At 40.7% G+C, this 21828-nt stretch overlaps 1 protein-coding gene across 1 annotated transcript in view; it reads right to left on the bottom strand.

The window, feature by feature from the left end:
• LOC308093377 (retinal-specific phospholipid-transporting ATPase ABCA4-like) overlaps positions 1-21828 on the bottom strand; it is a gene marked incomplete at both ends in the record, with an annotated part of 116530 nt that overhangs the window by 528 nt on the left and 94174 nt on the right. The window contains 17 exons of the mRNA XM_080439713.1: positions 525-774; positions 1241-1333; positions 2395-2498; positions 2951-3085; positions 6883-7024; positions 9931-10037; positions 11094-11156; positions 13322-13442; positions 15017-15146; positions 16690-16813; positions 18121-18268; positions 18459-18574; positions 19059-19236; positions 20003-20172; positions 20978-21052; positions 21329-21434; positions 21548-21580. Of these exons, the coding sequence (XP_080295839.1) occupies positions 525-774; positions 1241-1333; positions 2395-2498; positions 2951-3085; positions 6883-7024; positions 9931-10037; positions 11094-11156; positions 13322-13442; positions 15017-15146; positions 16690-16813; positions 18121-18268; positions 18459-18574; positions 19059-19236; positions 20003-20172; positions 20978-21052; positions 21329-21434; positions 21548-21580 (2095 nt within the window). The remainder of the gene's footprint in view (positions 1-524; positions 775-1240; positions 1334-2394; positions 2499-2950; positions 3086-6882; positions 7025-9930; positions 10038-11093; positions 11157-13321; positions 13443-15016; positions 15147-16689; positions 16814-18120; positions 18269-18458; positions 18575-19058; positions 19237-20002; positions 20173-20977; positions 21053-21328; positions 21435-21547; positions 21581-21828) is intronic.

Raw genomic sequence — 21828 nt, 5'->3', positions numbered from 1 at the left:
CGGCTTTGTAATGGAGTATTATAGGAAGTGACAGTTCATATGAATGGCCTGTAGTTTCGCTGTTTTACCCCTGCTGGTGTCAGAAAGATTTTTTCTCCATTCAAGTGGGTGGGTTTTGGCAAACTTTAGACTTGATTGTCTTAACTTAATAAACATTATCATAAATACTATATGCTTCCAGTCGCTAGTTTAAAGTCTTCTTTCAATCACCATGATATGCGTAGAAACCAATGGCGTCACTTTGTCCATTCTTTTTACTGTCCATGGTTGTGAGCTTGTAGATCTGCTATTTTCAAAACATTTCTATACATTTTGAAAACTTGAAATGGGACATTTCTGCATAATGAGTACTTTTACTTTTGGTCCATATTGATGCCAATACATTTTAAACTTTTACTCAAGTACATTTTGAACATCGAACTTTTACTTGTAACAGAGTACCGGGTGTTTCTACATTGCGGTATTGATACTTTTTTACTTAAATAAAAAAATGTGAGTACTTCTTCCATCACTGCATACGGTACCTGGTCCAACGTTGTCTGTGAAACGGAGTAGTCTTCGATATTGAGCCTGTCCTTGTTGGCCACCACCAGCTGGAAGATCCTGGCCAGGGAGGAGGAGGCGATCTCGTACCGCAGCGTGTTGTGGTGCTTCTCTCTCTGAACGGAGCCGGGGAAGCTGCTCTCCATGAAGCTCTCGGCGGGGCCCAGGTCCGGAGACGTCCCCGCCTTGGCCGCCTTGATCTTCATGGTCACTACGTAACCGTCACCAAATCTGGATGAAAGGAGAAGAGGAGAGGAGCAATGAGGTCTGTAATGTCATTGTAATCTCACCCCCCAAAAACCAGCCTGAGAATGTTTTTTTTTCGCTTCTAAAATTGTTGTAATATAATAAGCAAACTGTGAAAAGTGCTGTGCTGAGCAACTCTTTGGCAACTCAGATGAGAAGAACTGGTACTTATACCAAAAAGTGTTATTGAAAAAGTATGCTTAACCCACTAAGACCTGAGAAGATTCTAGAAATGTCTTCTAAATCCTAAAAAAAAATTGGAAAAAAAACCCAAATTTTTTTTCCTCGATTTTTCAAAAATAGCAGATCTACAAGCTCGTAGCGCGGCACTCGGTGCCGCGCTATGAGCTTGTATATCTGCTATTTTTGAATAGCCTAAAGAAATCTAAAGTGACACAGATGCGTTCCAGGTATCAATGGGTTAAAAAACTAAACAAAAAAACAATCGTACTTGTATTTCAGATGCTGGATGGTGCCCAGACACTTGAATGTTCCATTGACCATGATGGCCAGACGTGTGCAAAGGGCCTCACACTCCTCCATACTGGTGGGAAAGAAAAACAACAACAATAGGTTACGCCATGCTATTTCACATGTACTGTATGAGCACAGCTTTAAGGGTAAGAGTAATCACCCGATATCCATTGAATCACCACATTCAATGGAAAGTTGGAGTAATGGGGGTAAGGTTTATTGTCCCAGAGGGGACACAGTGCTACAGTCTTTTGCTTCAAAACATCACAAAAACATGAAGCGTTTCACACAATGCAAGACAGTTGCTTCACATAAAAACATCTTACAACATAAAAGAGACATTTGACTATTCATTTAACATCGACAACATGAAGGACTAAAAGATAAAACTGTAAGAATGATATGCTTAAGTGCCATTATGCAAATGTATTACACGTTGCTCTATTGCACAAGATATTTAGCAATAGATTTCAGAGGCTTGATGGAGGCTGGAACAAACGATACTGTAGCTTCAAGCAGCCTGACTATTATACAATGATAAAAGCTCATTTGAGAGAGGGTGCCATCTTTGTGTCTCTCTCTGTCTCTCTCTCTGTCGATCCCCCTCTATCCCCCTCTCTCTCTCTAACACAGTCAAGGCAGATGGCTGCCCACCCTAGAGCCTGGTTCTGCTAAAGGGGACTTTTTCCTTGACACTTTTGCCAAATGCTTGCTCAGGGGAGCAAGCATTAAACATGCTTTACATGTGAAGTGATTCTACATCTTCTCGTGACTTGGCACTATAATAAAAATGGAACTGAACCGAATGATACACCCATCAAATTAATGGCTTGGATGTTAACTGTGTTCAGCTGTTGTGGTGTCACATGCGTATCGTATCATAAAAGTGATTAATTTGTACTAGGGCTGCAACTATTGATTATCTTCTTAGTAATTGTTCTATTGATTACTTTTTCAATTGAATAATCGAGAAGCGTGTTTTTTTTTATAACACGTTGCATCACGATGCTTTGTGAGCTTGCAGATTGGCTATTTTTTTAAATATAAATAAGTAAGTCAGTCGGTCGGAGAGGTTACCCGTTACAATGCGCTAGACCCCTGGGAGATGGGACGCTGAATGTTTTTTAGTACCTGTGTGACGTCAGGACCACAGCCCTCCCATCCTGAATGACACTCATGATGGCGTTCCACAGGAAGCGGCGAGAGTGAGGGTCCATCCCCGTCGTAGGCTCATCCTGCACAACGACACACAGACAAGCACACCGTGGCGGTTCGGGTGAAAAACCTCATATCGTTGCTGTCGGGCAGAAACCTCATATCTCCATGTTTTAACTTCCGTTTTCACTACTTTTGGGTGACACTCTTGTATGATGAAGTAGGGCATTCATTTACGGAAAAGAAAAAAACATAAAAAGTTTAAATTTGGAGATACAAACCCCCCCCGCCCCTGCAAATCCAGCCTTGCATGTAACATAATATGGGCAAACATACTCAGGGTACGTGCCAGTCGGTGCCGTCTCCTGCCAGCATGTAAAGCATTTGAAGCTGGGCTTGACTGCACCCATATGGCTCACCATATGGACCCACATAGACCATTTTCATTGACAAATCCTTGCACAAAGCCCAACAAACCCAAACAATGGGGCACCGGCGTACGGGAACGGGGCGTCGCCATTGGCCAACTCACCAGCAGCACCAGCACCGGGCAGCCAATCATAGCGATGGCTGTGGAGAGCTTGCGCTTGTTGCCGCCACTGTAGGTCCCCGCACAGCGGCCGGCGTACTCTGAGAGGCCCAGCTTCTGGATGCCCCACTCTGCCACCTAGAGAACGGACAGGACATCAAGGACATGGACACTGTAAATATATCAGTGTTTCTCAAACTCTTTCATGTCAAGGACCCCCAAAAATGTATGTGCATTTAAAAAATATGCACATCAATCCATCTGAAAATATAGCAGATGTACAAGCACATAGCCAAAGTATAAAACATGGATAAAGTGGTTAAAATGATTGTGATACCACAGTATATTGACTAAATTTTGATGGGGGACCCCCTGGAATCCCCCCCCCCCCTTAGGGGTCCCCTGGCATTACAGAATTAAAAAAAAAGCTACATTTCAGTGCTTTTCATCCAGTTCACATTTCTCTGTCCTTTTTTAATTATCCTAATTCCAGTCGCTGTGTGAGATGCTTGCACGTATAATAATATCCCCATTTCTTTCAATTTTCCCTTGATTCTTCCGTGTACAAAACAATATGCACACCAATTACACCGCAACCCCCAAAATAGCAAAGAGAAAGAGAAAGAAGAAAAATAACAACAACAAAAAAACACACTCAAGACAGACATTCACCATGTACAGCAACAGGGTGTGATTTTTAAAATAGACTAAATATGGCCTCAATGGGAGCACGTCCTCAATCCAATTTTCCCAATATTTGGCAAACTTCTCTTTCTGAAGCCTCAAGGAGAATGTAAACGTCTCCATTACTAAGATTTCATACCCATCCATTCATCAACACTATTCCATAGTCTTGTCAGAGTTTAAGACAAGCATATGATTAAAATGTAATAGAGCCATTTGCAATTTGCATCAAAAGCAGTCTGCAGGCTTGCAGTGGCCAATGCATGAGTGGGGTCAATACTGTACAAAACCATGTTGTTCGCACAGTAACGTACATCACAGTGCAGGGAGGAGAGAGAGTACAATATTCATGGATTAAAGCAAACTAAAATCTCACGACTGGAAATGTTGTATGGCCAAGTCCTAATGTGCGAATTGTGAAACAGCATGAAAGGAGCCCCCCTACACTAGCGCAACACAATAATGTAAAATGATGATGTTATAGTAATATTGTTCCTGCTGTTCTACTACATACTGCCAACCAGGTGAAGCAATCACAGATTGAGGCTTTAATCGTTGCATTTAAATTAAATATCAGAGACTATTAAGATTTTATGGAAGATGCTTCTGAACATATTGCTAGTTTGACCACTTCAAATGCTCTAATCTTGAAATAATAACCAAAAATAGCCCATCTACAAGCTCTGAGAGCTTGTAGATCGGCTATTTTCACTGCGCAAAATGCTTCCATAGGAGACATGCTGGCTTGCTATGGAATCCAAATGACTGAAACCAGTCGTGGCGACTGAGAACTTGAATCTATGAATATCATTACTATAGAGAGGACCCCAAAATGAACACCATCTACAACAACAGCTTTTGTTCTCCCTGACAAATAATTACAAAAACCGGCTGACAGAGAGATCATGCAAGCCAATAGAGGATAGTTTCTGTAATAAATTATGATGGTCCACACCGTATCAAGAGCCTTTGAGAGGTTCAAAATGAAAAGAGCTGCACAATGCTGGTGACTATCCAGACCTTTCAATAGATTGTTTGCAACAAAGTGTTTGTAGCTGTTATTATATAGTACTGTGACCTGGTCTGAACCCTGACTGTTGAGGTTGGAGAATATTGCATTCATCCAGGAAGGCAAGCAACTGAGAACCGACTAGGGATTGAAGAATCTTGGCTAAACAGCACAATGTAGATATTGGACGGTACTACTTTAACTCACTTGGATCACCAACTTTATGCAGTGGTGTGGCTTGTGCACAGTGGTGGAAAGTAACTAAGATATCCTCAAGTACTGTACTTAAGTACAATTTTTAGGTACTTTTACTTTACTGGAGTATTTCCAATTTTCAATACGTTTACTTCTACTCCGACAAATATTGTTTTGACAATTATAGTTACTTTGCAGATTTTGATTATTATTACAAAACATACATTAACCTCTTCGGCCCTATTTAAACTTTGGCTATTTGAAAATAGCCGATCTACAAGCTCACAACGCGTCTCAATGCGACGCGTTGTGAGCTTGTAGATCTGCTATCTTCAAAAGATTTGAATACATTTTATACACATGATACCTTGTGAAACGGGACATTCTGCATAATGAGTACTTTCTACTTTTGGTATTTTAAGTACATTTTGATACCAATACTTTTGTACTTTTACTCAAGTACATTTTTAATTCCGGACTTTTACTTGTAACAGAGTATTTCTATATCGCAGAACAGGTTATCGTGTCTTAGTGCACAAGCAGGGAGGCAATTAAATGTGCACTAACTAAGACACAGGATATACAGATCAAGGCTACTCACACATGGAGCCTTATCAGTGCATAGTTGTGTAAGCGCATGGAAAACTTCAATATGCAATGCAATGCCAGCAACCATTAACTCTCTGCTGGAAGAGACAATGGACATTCAAGTTATTGTATCGTAGCTTTAACTACACAATAAAGACACGCATGTTCAGCATGAGTGGCCATCCCAGCTAAGGGGAGGCAGGGTAGAGATGCATTTAAAATCATCAATCATCAGGAATTCAATCACTCTTCTGAGGGTAGTCTTGCGTTTGCCAGATGATCAGAGATCTCCGCTCAGAGCTTAGCCTAGACACTCTTTTTCATTTAGTTTCACTCCATTATTCAGTCTGAAAGCCCTCTCAATGCAGCCGTTTTCTGAGATGGGGGCGTGGCCAAAGTGGGACTCTTTGGCGATTGGTTCATACTGGATTATCGCGATCCCGATTGGGCCGGGCCGTCTTTAGATTTTCAACCGAGAAAACCCTGCCTTCTACAGCGTTACCAGACCCCGAATGTGAGGCTAGCGATCCAGGGGCTGGAGCCAGGCTACTCAGAGCTCACAACGCTATTTCCGTTAATTTATTTTTAAGTCATTTTGCAATAAGGGGCATTTTGCAGCCAGAACCTGTGACTCTCTGGGGGTTCTTGTTCTAACCGTTAATAAACCTACATCTACTGCTTTGAAAACCAATCCTGTCACGTGTCACCACCAGACTGCCCTAAACACTTTGGAATGGTTTTGCAATGCAAGATCCCCCCCCCCCACCCAGTTTTAACAACAAAAGCTGGGATATTGTCCTAGCGTGTAGTAATCTCTCAAGAACAGATTCACAGCTGCGCTACTGAATCTGTCGGGAGATCTGTCAGAACGTGTGAGTGTCGGCCTACAAGTGGGCGTGCCTTCAGATCAGGAAGCAGGCCGCGCTTTACCCAATCTGCGCTCGCTTCCCACTGAAAACAAACCGAAACTCATTTAACAATAGCGTCCTCGAAGCCGACAAAACCACGGAAAGTTAGTAACATTTTAACTTGTTCTTTCATCATAGGAGAAATGGTCTCTTTGTTCCGTGGAGAAATATTGTTATGGGAATGAAAACATAGGCGCACCACCGGAAGTGGAGGGCTGAGGGCAGACCAAAACCCCAGTTTCCAGTCAGCGTCGGTCTATTTAATCACTCCCCTCAGAGTCAAATGCAAAAGTGAAAAACGCTGGGGGGCGCTGTTTTTCCTTTTTATTTGACGATGGGTTCCCAGATTGAGCGTTTAGAGACTGACTTGTTCTATTCTGAGGGTGAAAAGTGGACTTTTAGAAACTTTTCAAATACCAACGGGTAGACCTCCCCTGTGAATTGAAGTTGATGCTCATCCATTCTGAAAGGTCATTGGACAACAGGATGAATTATACTTTTGACGCCCGTTTTATTCCGGGCAAAAGGAAGAAATCAGAGAATATACTCACTCTGGAGATCTCTGACTCGGGCACTCCTCTGAGACGTGCATACAGGTAGAGATGCTCGCGCCCAGTCAGGAGCTCATCGATGGCATCAAACTGAGGGCAGTAACCCATGTTCTGGTGCACGTCCAGAATCTCTGACAAAATACTGGGAGACAAACAATTTAATTCAGTTACTAATACAAATAACTCATTTATGCAGAGCAATACTGTATATCTAGTTATCTACCGTATATATTGTAATACTTTAGGTCGAGGCTCCAGAACCGGTGCTCGTTAGTGCTCTCTCTAATCAATTAAAGCATCAAAGACAGCTACCTGTCTTTCAGAGAGAGGGGGGTGGGGGTTGTACACAGTTTACATTGACGAGTTTTGCACCTTTATCAGTTGGACAAGTTGCCTCGATTGGAAAGCTTTGGGTCAACTCCTGTTTTTAAATGTGCTACAGTATATAAATAAAGATGACTTGCCTTGACTGTATATAGTGCAGTAGTGTACATAGTGTAATTTATTCTGATTTTAAATGGTTTATTTTTTGTGTGGGTGCTCCAATGAATATCAAACCAGTAACCTAACAGTATGCATCCTGGTAGTAGAAAGAGAAGTACTGTATGTTGTGTATGTGTTATCATAGTTTAATATTTGAGAGCCCCGCATTGCAGCTTTTGCTAAATCCTAACTGTGGCTATTCTTATCTTATGACCATTATACTCATCTCATCAAATACCATATGATATCTCATCAAATCAAATCTCATCCCATATCTCATAATCTCTCATCATCTCATTACTATATCATATTATATCATCTCGTATATCATATCATCCTCTCATCTCGTATTCTAACTCATCTCATCGCATATCTCATCATATTTCACCATAATCTAATATCTCTTCTCATATCTCATCTCATCTAATCATATCTTCACAACAACAAAAGGGAGCAAAATTATTATATCATATTTCATCTCATACAGTATATATCATCGGTAAGAAGAATAATGGTAACACTGCATATTAACTCTTTGACTGCGGACGACGCGATAACGCGTCAAGTGCTACTTTGTCCAGTTGGCCGTCGACGCGCTCGACGCGCTGGACGCGCGTTCATTGTTTAATCTCTGATTGCGCTATGCTGCTTAATATTCAATGTTATTCTCAAGTTCCACTTACTTCACGGACATCTGCATCCGGTTTCATGGCCTGGATTCCGTTTCCGGTTTTTGATTTTTTTCCCCAGTCATTTTCGTCCAAAATAGGTAAATAAACGGGTTTTCACACGGTATAACGGACAAACGGACAGCTTCTCTTCTATAATCTATGGTCTGGGTGACGATCAGTCATCGCCGTCGTGCATCACAACGTAATTTTCGCTGATCAAAACAATCTGGGTGACGTCACATCCGTTTTCATGTTTTTCCTTGTCTAATCTATGAAGAAGGGTGAGAGAGACCCAACGACATGATCACGCTGTCATGTGCTGCTCTCTGCTGGCGGATTTGTGCTGGGTCTTTATATTATGTGTCCTTAAATTATTTTCATGAGAAAAATTCAAAATAAAAAAATAAAAAAACACGAAAATTGCTGGCACTGGGGGAGTACTTTATGAAAATACTCTGGCAGTCAAAGAGTTAAGGTTGCATCTATAATGCATCATAAGCTCATTTATAATACATTATAATGTGCTATAAGGCATTATAACACTTGTTATAAATATTTGTAATTATTGTCACTTTACTTAAAGGTCTCAAAGTCATGCTATAGCGTATTATTGATGTTTATAAGGCATTATTGCATTTCATAAACATATTACAGCACTTCTCTATGTGCCTTTATAATAGACTAAGTAAAATCATGGATTATGACCAGCACTTATAATACCTTATTTATAAGTTGTCATACATGATTATAAACATTTATAACGAGTGTGATAATGAGGCAGTGGCTCAGGAGGTAGAGCGGCCGCTTGGGGAAACGGAAGGTTCCCAGTTCGATCCCGGGCTCCCCCAGAGTTACAGTAGTGTAGAAGTGTCCTTGAGCAAGACATTGAATACCTAATTGCTCCTGATGAGCAGGTTGGTGCCTTGCATGGTTTCCTCTGTCGTCGGTGTGTGAATGTGTGAATATAATGCACAATCATTGTAAAGCGCCTTGGATAAAGGCGCTATATAATAAATGCACCATTTACCACTTACTTTATAAGCGCATTGTAATGCATTATAAATGCGCTTATAATGCATTATAGAAGCGACCTTAATATGCAGTCTTACCATAACATCTAATAATCATACCTCATCTCATATCTCATCTTGTCATATCTAATTTAATCTCGCCTCATATGGTTGCTGTCGGGCAGAACCCTTGTATGTCCATATTTCAACATATAAACTAATGCCCTACTTCAGTGGTTCCCAAAACTTTTTAGCTCGAGACCCAAACTAGTGAAAATAGCAAATCTAGAAGCTCAAAACGCATCGCAGCTAGCTAGCTTGTAGATCCGCTCAAAAAGGTTGGAAGGTGAAAGTGAAAGTGGTTCAGTGTGTCTGTGGGTTTTATGAATATTGAAGCAATGGAAAGTCTTAATACAAGAGCTTGTGACATAGGGACACAAGTGGGGTTTTTTTTTATCCTGAAAGGTAACTCTTTTGGACATACAAGGTTTCCACCTGACAGTGACAATATGTTATACACTAATACAGTGGTTCTGTAGACTTTTTAGCTCAAGACCCAAAAGAGAAATTAGACGTTGGCCCGGGGCCCCAAACTAGTGAAAATAGCAGATCTACAAGATTGTGAATCTGCTATTTTCACTATTAATAATTTTATTCTTATTATTTTATTTATTAAATACTTGTTTTTAATTGATGAAAAGTTGACTTTTTTTTGTTTAAACTATTTTTTACATCTTTTGACATAATCATTATAATGTTTTAATGTAGGAAACGGGGGGAAACAATTATATTTACTCGCAGCCCATGAAAATTGGTTTGGGTCGTTACCAATGTTTGGGAAACAGTGCACTAATGAACAAAATGATGTTGTTTCTTATCATTACCTGTACCCAGCCACAGTAGCCTCCCCAGAGCTGACGTCTGTGTCCCCGGTGAGCATCTTAAAGGTAGTGGTCTTCCCAGCGCCGTTCACTCCCAGCAGACCGAAGCACTGCATGGCGTTCATTAGAGGTGATAAAAAGAACACATTCATTAGAGGTAATACACCGGCTTTGCTTTGTATGTACACAGTGTTCCGCATTAACGGCCAGCATGTCAGCGAAGGGCTTAACCCACTGAATCCGGGAACGCATGTCTGAGATTTTAGATTTCTTTGGCTATTCAAAAATAGCAGATATACAAGCTCATAGCGCGGCACCGAGTGCCGCGCTATGAGCTTGTAGATCTGCTATTTATTTTTTTATCGTGAACCTTTTTTGCAAATCTTTGAATATATATATATTTTTTTAGCGAACATTTGTCAAATATTTAGTTCCGGGGACGCCCAGAAGCAAAGATTAGAGTTACAAATGTTCGCTTTAAAAACATATTTATATTCAAAGATTTGCACAACTTTTCAAGATTTTTCAAAAAATAGCAGATCTACAAGCTCATAGCGCGGCACCGACTGCCTATGAGCTTGTATATCTGCTATTTTTGAACGGCCAAAGATATCTTAAAAATTACAGAGACGCGTCCCCGGATTGAACGGGTTAAGTGGGTTATACGGGTCATTACATCACCAATATTCCAGTATGCATAATTAGATTAATGCGGTGATGAGCTAATGCAGATGCAGATGACATAAAATCGGCGCAGTAGCCTTGGCTAATGGCACTACAAGCTCAGCTTCATTACTTACAATCAGTGTACCTGTGACTAGTGTACGTGCACACACACACACACACACACAGAACACAGCGTAAAATCCTCAGTGTTCATTTATCCGTTTTGTAACTCTGAGAGGGTGCACATGTAACCGATGCACCCTCTCAGAGTTGAATAAAAAAAGATGTTTTGCATCATCGTTGACATCAACTCTTGAACTCGGTGCATAAATTGATTCTTAGTGTGGGCGGCCACGGACGGCTCTCTAATGTCACACTCCACCGAATGAGCTCACAACACTACACGGCAGAAATATGCAAATGTTAAGAGCATGAAATAAGGTAAATAAACTCATATTTGCATGTGAATGGGGGGGAGTGGTGGATTAGTCAGTGTTTACCTCTCCGGCTGGGACACCCACACAAACCCGGTCCACCGCTGCCCTCTTCCTGCCCATGTACGTCTGTGCAGAGGAGAGGAGAGGAGAGGAGAGGAGAGGAGAGGAGGAGAGGAGAGGAGAGGAGAGGAGAGGAGAGGAGAGTCATCACAACCATAAGCTTTACTTGCACAGACCTTTCTCAACACACAGAAAACTATAATAACAACAGCAATCGTAAGAAATGAATGAAAAGAACAAGAATAGAACAGGTAAATGACAATGTGGTATAGTATGTGTGCTGCTGTACAGCACTGGTTCTTCAAAGTGGGGGCTCGGGGACCCCCATGGGTCCTTGAGGAGGGTCCAGGGGGTCCCCCAGCAAAATGAGTAACAGTTTAAACACTTAGGCCGTATTCGCAAATAGGCGGCGTTGTGAGCTTGTAGCGGTGGCTACTTAGGACAAATGTTGACAAATCTTGGATCTTCTCTTAAAGGAGGAGTTCACCCCAAAAATTACTTATTTTCTATCAATTACACACCCCATGAAGCCTTGATTTCACAGATTTATTTTAGTTTTTGTGGCATTCCTAAGCCAATAATTTGATGACCGTGTGTATTTCCGGTAGGAGACACAAATAATCTACTTTGTGTCTCCTACCGGATACATTAGCCGGTAGGAGACGGGAATCAAATTATTAGCTTAGGAATGTGACAAAAACAAAAAATAATCCATGGATTCAAGGCTTCATAGGGTGTGCAATTGATAGAAAATAAGTCATGTTTTGGGTGAACTCCTCCTTTAAGGAGGTCCCCCCTGGCACAAGTGTAGGTCTGTGGCCAAATCCATATACATTTTAGGGGTACTGTACTGTACATACCATACTGTATGTAATAGACTTTGAGACTTTAGATTGTATTGTCCCACAATGGGAACTTCCTTTCCACAGCACTTGTCCTGTCAGACAACAGCAATACATCCACCAACACACAGTAACAGCAATACAAAATGGCAGGCCGCAGCACACACTCAGCGACGCCTGTTATTTAAGGCGGCTATGATGCAGGCATCAGGCCTGGAGCGGGGCATTAAGTAAGGGTAAGGTGGTGATTGAGTGGGTGTGTGATTTTGCTGTGCGATTGAAATTGCAACGCGTGCAGCGGCTTTGTTGTTTGTTTGGTGCCGTGAGGTTTGGGTGTGGGAAGACCAATTATCCTGGCAGGTGGCAGCCAGTGTTGGTTATATGAGTGTGAGTTTTGTCCATTGAGTGATGAATAACATGTCAAAAAAAGCAGGTGGAACAACACAGCAGGATGGGCTGAATAAAGCTCTGGTACGACAGTTGGAGGAGATGGGGAGCAATATAGAGTTATTTAAGCTCGACGATGACTGATAGTCTTTGGTGTCTCCTTCTTTGGATGGCATTGGTCAATAGGTATTTAAAGTTGTCAATTTTGGTAATTGACGATAGCGGGGTGCTGAGGTGAGATTGGTTATTTGCTTTGTCTCGCTGACAAAGTGAAGATGGTTATCCTCACACCACTGGGTGAAGAACTTGTACAAATATATTTTCAGAGGTCAGTTTAAAATAGGACACTGATTCTGCAGCCAGAGTTCCCATGCGTCCAAATTCAAGGGAGGCAAAAAAAGAAAAGGTCCTTCCTCTTTGGTCACTGGCCTGCTTGAGGTTTTTACTGATTACACACAGGTCCTGCATACCATTGGTTCTCAAAGTGGGGTCCCGGGGACCCCCAGGGGTCCTTGAGGGAGTTCCAGGGGGTCCCCAGCTAAATGATAATAGGAACCAAATGTGGTTCCTATTATTACAGGGTCTGTAACTCAGAGAGTGTACAAATGGAACCAAATGGACCCTAACGGGTCCATTTGATTCCATTTGCACCTTCTCTGAGTTAAATTAACATTGATTTTACAATATAAATTGGGGTCCGAGAGATAGAAATGCCATTAAATGGGGGTCCGTAACCTAAAGCATGTCAAACTGGGGGTCCTTGAAATCAAAATGGTTGAAAATCACTGCTAGAGCCGTAAAAATCTTCTCTTATGGGGGTCCTTGGCATATATTTTCAGATGGGGGTCGGTGGGCCAATAAGTGTCAATTTGGGGGTCCTTGACATGAAAGAGTTTGAGAGCCACTATACAGTACAGCACACAGCACCATTCAGGTAACATGTGATTAGCATTGTACTGTAACACGACGCCTTTACAACAGTCACTGGTTTTACTACTGTACCTTGGAGAGGTCTTTGACCATTAGGATGTCTGAGTTGTCCTCTTCCTCGTAGATCCTCTGCCTCTCTGCTTTCACGTCATCATCTTCATCTTCTATCACACCTTCAGGGGCCTTTGATAACCTGAAAGATAGGAACAATGGCCCACATACACCGATGAATGATATTATTATTGTCATACATTGCCATGCAGTGCCAGCTGACACACTACGGTGCAAATAAAGTCAGAATTCTACACGTTTTTGTCTGATTTGCTTACAAAAGCAGTGGTGGAAAAAGTACTCAAATTCTTTACTTTTTTTTTTTTAAAGTAAAAGTACCAATACTGCAATATAGAAATACTCTGTTACAAGTAGAAGTCCAGAATTCTAAATTTACTTGAGTAAAAGTACAAAAGTATTGCCATCAAAATGTACTTAAAGTACCAAAAGTAAAAGTACTAAAACATATTTTCAAATAACCTATGTATAAAATAGGGCTAAAGTGGTTAATGTATGCTTCATAATATCATAATTTATATCTGAAAAGTAACTAGTAACTAAAGTTTTCAAATAAATGTAGTGGAGTAAAAGTACAATATTTGGATCCGAGATGTAGTGGAGTAGAAGTAAAAGTATTGGAAATACTCAAGTAAAGTACAAATACCTCAAAATTGTACTTAAGTACAGTACTTAAGTAAATGTACTTAGTTACTTTCCACCACTGTACAAAAGGGTGTGCAAAGGTTTGTTCACACATAAGGTTACAGTCACACTGAACTTTCGTCTTTTTGCAAATGTTTTCAATGGGAACAGAGTTTTGTTGGCATTGCGGGGCTTATGCGCACGTGCGTTTTTGCGCTCTATGAGCCAGGGCGCCTCCAAAAGAGAAAAAAATCAACTCGAAGCAAATAAATGCTCGAGACCATTGCTGCTTTTTCCCCCCTCTGTCCAATCGGATGAGTTGAGAGGTATAGCCGCTCTGTCCCGAATGAAGAAGAACAGAGATTCAATGGCTTTGAACATGGTGGAGAAGTTGGTTTTGGCCGTTGCTTCTTTCCCGTATAGCTGTATGATTTTGTCACTTTAAAAAACGGTGTAGCTAAGAGATTGTTCTACTACACAGACAACTTTTGTGTGATTTGGGGCGGTAGCCTGAGAGTGCAGGGTGACAGGTGTGTATCTGGTTGCCTGGCAACATGAAGAGAAGGCGCTGCAAGCTGCTCTGTTTTATTTTGTAGCATAACAAGGGGCCATGTCCACAGAAAGCATTTTCTTCAGCTGGCAGCACTTTTCTGCCGTGCATTTTCTTCTATGGTAAAGACTGAGTGTATTATTCAAAATGTTTCAATGTCTTTTCAATAGCCAATGTTTAAAATATGGATAAAGGGGTTCAAATGATTGTGATGCTGGGGACCACCCCCTGGAACCCCCTCAAGGACCCCTGGGGGTACCCGGACCCCACTTTGAGAACCACTGCTCTGGACATGATATTGTTGCTGTCCGGTGGAAATCGTGTATGTGGGGGGGGGGACAATAATTTTGCCGCCCTATGAGCTTGTAGATCTGCTATCCTTTTAACAGCCAAAGCATAAAATAATGGTTATAGCTCAAATCTAAAATGACACAGTGTGCGTTCCCGGTCTTAATGGACTATAGGCCGTTTGGGGAGTGATAGTGTGTTGACCAGACAGGTCTCTCATCTGGGCCCTCACTCACCACTGGTCCAGGAAGAAGCGGTACTGGATGAGAAGATTCAAGGCAAAATAGACGAAGCCCTCCACGGCCATGAAGGCCACGTTCTTCCCCACAAAGTCCCATCGGAACGGGTCCATCGCCTGCTGCTCACCTGGACACACACACACAAATATGTTGGCTGTAAATATCAATTCAAAATGATTGAAAATATGCATCCCAAAACACAGTGATTATTGAAAGTGCTGATTTCTCAGTAGATAAGAAAAGGCTACACCATTTTGTGCGGCGTTCAATGGGTGGCTGGATGCTGAGAAGAGTCGTTTTCTGCATTATACAAGGTTGAAGCCTGAACTAATGGACCCTTTTCATGACAGCCTAGACCACTGGCATAAATAGTTATAGTTATGTAATGTTACTTCCTTCACAGGTGTTACCAATGATACTAATTAAGGCTGTGTTCCATTTAAGTGCAGCCTTTCCAGTGAGCCAACATGAACAATACTGTATCAGCATCCTGACTATTTGACCTTGACCCATTTAGACCTGAGGCCGGTTCTAAAAAAGCCTTCTAAATCCTGACCTAAGTTTTCTGAAAAACATATATATGTTCTTTAAATTACAAAAAATGTAAGTTCCTATATACTGATACATAGCAACAACTACCCCAAGAAGGGTTCCCGCTCTAAATGGGTTTCGGTAACACCTAAAAAATACACAGCTATTATGTCAATATGGCGTATAGAAGGTCTATTGCAATTGAATAGTTATTTTCCAACACAACACACATCCATTTTTGAGAAAGAAAACCTACCTAAATGTAACATTTAATATCTCTTAAAAACTGAAGTTTCAGTGGGTATAACTGTTATGCCAACCACTACTTATTATACATTTATTCTTTCGCAATCCTTTTTCCTGAGCTACCTTGTTGCTCCCTGCATTTATACTGGTGTCTGTTGTGATTTATTATTCCAAGAATGTGGGCTGTGGTGTTGTTGAACCACTACAAGTCAGATTCTTGTGCATTTTATTGTACTGTAGAGTTTCTGATTCTGATTTAACCCATTAAGGCCTGAGGTTCCGATTCTACAAAATGTCTTCTAAAACAGTTATTTAAAAAAAAACCTATGTTGCTATGTCAGTGGTTCTCAAACTTTTTCATGTCAAGGACCCCAAAATGTATATGTATTTGGCCGCGGACCCTAATCTCAAAATATTTTGTTCCAGGGACCCCCAGAAGCAAAGGTTTGAGTTACAAACGTTTGCTTTAAATGATATATATTCCAAGATTTGCACACATTTTCTCGATTTTTCAAAAATAGCATATCTACAAGCTCATAGCGTGGCACTCGGTGCCACGCTATGAGCTTGTAGATCTTCTATTTTTGAAAAGCCAAAGTGTAAAATAATGCTTTTTTATTCTGATATGAGATTTTAGGATTAAATCTCTTCAGCTGTACATAGTTACGGTAGAACATAGTTATATCAATACAGTGGGTGAATGAATAATTGGAATTCCATACATTATTACATTTTAGAAAAGAAAAGGGCACCTAAGTTCAACATTTCATACAGTATCTCCGCATTATAAAGGATTGGGATTCTAAAAAGGTGTTTTTTTCTTCTTCTTCCCAGCCAGGAATAGTTATCGTAATAATGATGCAATGAAGTGTAAGTGTCCCGTCAGCGCTTACCGAACCTTGCGTAGACGTCGGTGACAGCCTGGTTCATAGCCAGGTCTATGAGACCTCGCCCCAGGCAGAAGTGAGGGAAGACCAGGAGGCCTTTCTTCAACCACTCATTAAACACCAGCAAAGGCTGCTCAGTGACACACAAAACACATGGCACACACACACACACCCACAAGGCACACACACCCGCACACACCCCCCCCACACACACACACACACACACACACACACACACACACACACACACACACACACACACACACACACACACACAATGATTGCAGATGGTTAAAACATTCATAGATTTTAGAATTCCAATGAGTTTTTCCACTCCGGGGTTTTTAAAAGTTGCACAAAATGTAATTGTGACGATTTAACCAACTTTAGCACAATTGAAATGCACAAACAAAATGAAAGGACCCAGGTCCATTTCTAAACTCTCAGTTGTTTCCTTATACTATGATCATAATCTATTTATATCTTTATAAATCAGTTACATGATCAAAAAACTGATCACGCGTCACTGAAAAACGAATTAATTTCCTCACGTCATTCTTGGTAACTTGGTAACTCTCATTTCTTGCTCTCGTATATGAACTGAACTGTCTGTAATGTACCATAAAATGCAAATAACGTGGGATAATAATCTGTAAGGCATTATTATTTGCAGTATGCAACGTTGTAACATGACGGCCGCCTCCGAGCATCGGGGAAAGAAGCATATGGATAATGGCAGTCGTCAGCTTATAAACAAAAACGTCAATTTTGGATTCCACAAAATTCTTACAATTATTAAGACCTGGAACGCATCTGTGTCACTTTAGATTTCTTTGGCTATTCAAAAATAGCAGATACACAAGCTCATAGCGCGGCACCGAGTGCCGCGCTATGAGCTTGTAGATCTGCTATTTTTGAAAAATATTGAAAAAAGAAATTTTAGATTTTTTTCAAAAAACTGTTAGGATTTAGATTTTTTTAAAGAATCGCCTCAGGTCTTAACACATTGATTGCCTGAGTTATTTCAGATTTTTTGCAGTTTATTGCCAGAGATTTTTCATTGAAAAAAAAAAAGCACTCAGGAGCTGAGATACAAAATTTTAAAGTTTTAAGTTAACAAGGAAGTGGATAGGAGTCTAGATCTTCGACTAATCATATCTCCTTGGTCTTTGGGTCAAATTAAAAAATTAAAAAATTAAAAAAAAAAATTTTTTTCTTTTTTGAAATTTTTTTTTTTCCTTAAAAACGAGTTAACTCGATCTAGGCAATCAAGTGATGGATTTTAAAAACGAGTAAAAACGAGTTAACTCGTTCTAGGCAGTCAATGTGTTAATGGGTTAAGATTCATATTTTTATATCTCATATCTTATGTTTTTGAATTTGTTCAAAAGTTCAGCAAAAGCAAAAGCCTTGGGAGAGAAGTGTTTCCACTCTTACCTTGTTGTTTTCAAACAGCTCCAGGACGAAGGTGATAGCGCTGCTGTTGATGCCTATGAACAGGTTGATGCAGGACAGGGAGACGTAGGCCGTGCTGGGGATGTTGAACACGTAGGACATGGGATACATCATGGGCGTCACTGACCACCTGTGCACACAGGCAGGAGAAACAGACCAGGTCAAATGAAACTCAAAAAAATATTTAAAAAATATTTTTCACGATTTTTCAAAAATAGCATATCTACAAGCTCATAGCGGGAAAACTTGCATTTCACAACTTGAGAGTCGATAATGAAATAAGAGCCAGGAGGAGCAGAGCAGCAGTTTTTATATCTTACCCGTACAATAGGAGCAGTGCTATCAGGGCAGGCAGGTTGGTGGGTGACGTATAACACTTTTTGTCGAAAGCTACAAATATACCCACCACCATCGCAGCGCTGAGAGAGTAGTTAATCTATGGGAGGAAGTCAACATTTAAACATTTAAATCATTGCACATTATTAGCTAACTGTGAGCCATAAAATTAAAATGAAAGAGCTACTTAAAGTCTGAAATCGTATTTGCATTTATCAGTATATTCACGTATGTTCTTGACAGGACTGATTTGTGAATGGGGATTTCCCCGCCCCACAGAACTCTCTTAAATCTATAAAACTCAAATAGAGATGTTTGCTTCATAAGAATAAATATAAATCTCAGTCACACAGTTCTTGCATAAAACTTATAAGGTCAGGACGTGAATTTTCTTCAGAATTAAAGTTTTCATTAAAATGATTAATGTGCTATTCCATGTCAAAACCAATTCTGATAAAGAACCTGTTAAATTAAAAGGTTATAAGTCAGTATGACGTAGTTAAAATTTACATTCTTCTGACCTCCAGAAGAATGTACATTTCAATGAATTGATTGAACTGATCCAGCAGTCTTGCTTAGCTTACCATGTCCCAGAAGAAGTTGGCCACCCAGTACACCAGGGGGCTGACCCCGCTGACAAACTGCAGGTGTTTGGCTTTGGTCACTCGCTCCTGGATGAGGTAGAGGACGAAGCTGGCCGGGATGAAGGACATGGCAAAGATGACACAGATGGCCACCACTGCATCCACCGAGGTGGTCAGACTACGGGAGAGAGAGGGACAGGATGGGTTAGTTTGAGACAGAAAGAGGAGTACAAATAATAATTATTTTTTTACACTGTATACTGTAGATAGCAAAAGGCAACAAGGAGGGAGCCAGCAGAGATTTGGGGTAAATATATGTATTATGTATTGTATGGCAGGTTAGCAATGTGTGCCATCCATTCTGCTAATGCCCGATTTATACTTGGTTGCGCACTGTGTTGTGTACCAAAAAGAGACAGGCTCACAAAGCATACAGTAGCTGTGCAACACATTGTATATCGGCTATTTTCGATGTAGTATGCCATCCCTAAATATCTTGACGATAAGTCCTATGTACTTCTTTAACTCTGTAGATGGCCAGTACTTGTCACTATATAAACATGCAGGCTCAGAGGATTATTTATAGTTCTAGAAATTATCTTGTGTAAGCTTCTGTTCTGAGAAAATATAGGTTGTAAGATTACCAAATTTCTGGGACGATATTATCTAGACGTTCACAAACTTCCAAATTCAAATGTAGTGGGCTATTCTATGGACAGAAAACTGGCCCCTTGAAATGTTCACATTTTCCAATAAGTGGGACTGTCTGGGAGAGAGCCCTGCAGCGATTTCAGGTGAGATTTCATAAAATAAAAAAAACACTGTAAAAAGCAAGCCACTCTGTTTTTTTTATGCAGAACAGAACCCTGACACCGGTGAAATGTTAAATCTGAATGCTCTCTCTGTGGGATATATTACCATTTCAAAAAGCATGGAACACTCACACTGTGATCTCTGAGAGCTGCTCTTTGGTGAGATTGAGCGGGTGGTTGATGGCGGTGATGCCGTACTCCACGGGGTTGGCGTGGCGAGGCAGGAAGGCCCGCAGGATGGCGTTGTTGGCCACGTTCATGAATGCCACCATGGCGTGCCAGCCTTTGTTATTGTACCACACCTGCAGAGAAAGCAGAGCAGCAGATTCATGCAAATAGGAGTAGCACAGTTTTAACCTTGCTGAGGGGAAAGTGAGCCGCAATGCACTTTTTCTTTTGGTATGAATGCGAGGAATTCTCACATTCATGCAGTATAATAACTCGGAGTGGCCCAACGTGACATGAGGCAGTGGTTTTCCAGACTTTTAGCTCCAGACCCAAAAGAGAAATTTGATATCTCCCCGGGACCCAAAATAGAGAAAATAGCAGATCTATAAGCTCGATGCAGCGCTCTGTGAGCTTGTAGATCTGCTATTTTGTGTGACACATCTTTACATTTTCGTGTGATTAATTTGCCCAAAATAAAAAGAATTGTACATTCATGAGACGTTTACTTGCTTCCGCACCGCAAATGCATCAACCTGTATGAATAAGCATATTCGTATCGTTTATCCATCACGTGCCTGGTGTGCAAACCCATGCTGAATGTATACTCCGTTGTACGGCAACATTAGCAGATCAAAGAGCTCGCAGCATGCAGATCGTTTTTAACGATCAAATAATTTAATTGAACTGGGTTCGATTCAAAAAGTCAGGCGTCATTCCTCGGACCGCAATTTTGGAGTGGGTGTGCAAGAGGCCATAGAGAAGTGTGTGTTCGTTAAAAATCTTTGTTGTCCATTTTCTTCCATGTGAGGAAATGTGTGCAAGGGCCTCAAAAGTCAATTCCAATAGCACCGCAGCGACGGGTACTGCTGCAGTGAAGTGGATATTGTTAATTTAAAAGTGTGTATGAAGAGAATCACAGCAGTCCATTCCAACCTTTACCTTTATATTGAATTCACTTTCCATGTATCTTAGAAATGGTCCAATCTCTTGCAGTGCAAACTTGGAATAGGGACCCTGAAAAAGAGATTTAAGCGTTAATCGATCAACAGTAAATGTATAAAATAAATTCCGGATTATCACTTTATTACCTTATCTTACCATTATTATATTGTCTAACAAATCATCAACATAATAATCAACAGGTGAATCAATTATAGAAAGAGATTAGTTGCAGCCATATAATCATAATTACCTGACTTGATGTATGCCGTTCTGTTCTATTAACACTAACAACAAAACAACTAAAAGGTTTCTTCTATTCAAGGATGAAGATCATTTATGGCCACAAACCCCAGTGATGTTCAGCATCTGGCCCAGCTGATGAAACACCTCCTGGATGTTTCTGGGCTCTACATCCAGGATGGGGAGCTGTCCTCCCACTGACAGACCTCCATATCTGGACAGAGAAAAGCACATGAAACTCAACAACGCAAATACTGCACATGCTCATGGCAATAATGTAATATCTCCACTAGGGGGAGACATTTTCCACAGTATATCATCATTTACCTTTGTTCATTCACCCAGTATTTGCTCTTCAAGCTGGAAATGAAAAACAAATAAATTAGTTGGTCAGAAGGAATGTAATTATTAGTCAATATAAAAAAGAAATCAACCAATCAATGCATCCAAAATTGTATGTATTCATGCGGAACTCCAACAAGAAAAAGAAACACAGAGGCTCACTGCTTAAACTACTTAACTACTTAAACGCTATTTTATATGAAATGAAGGCTATTCAAAAATAGCGGATCTGCAAGCTCACAACACAGCGCATTACATTGTTGAAG

The sequence above is a fragment of the Gymnoscopelus braueri genome (genome assembly GCF_963280865.1).
Source record: "Gymnoscopelus braueri genome assembly, chromosome: 10".
Taxonomy (NCBI): Eukaryota; Metazoa; Chordata; class Actinopteri; order Myctophiformes; family Myctophidae; genus Gymnoscopelus; species Gymnoscopelus braueri.
This window is presented reverse-complemented; position numbering and strand designations above follow the sequence as displayed.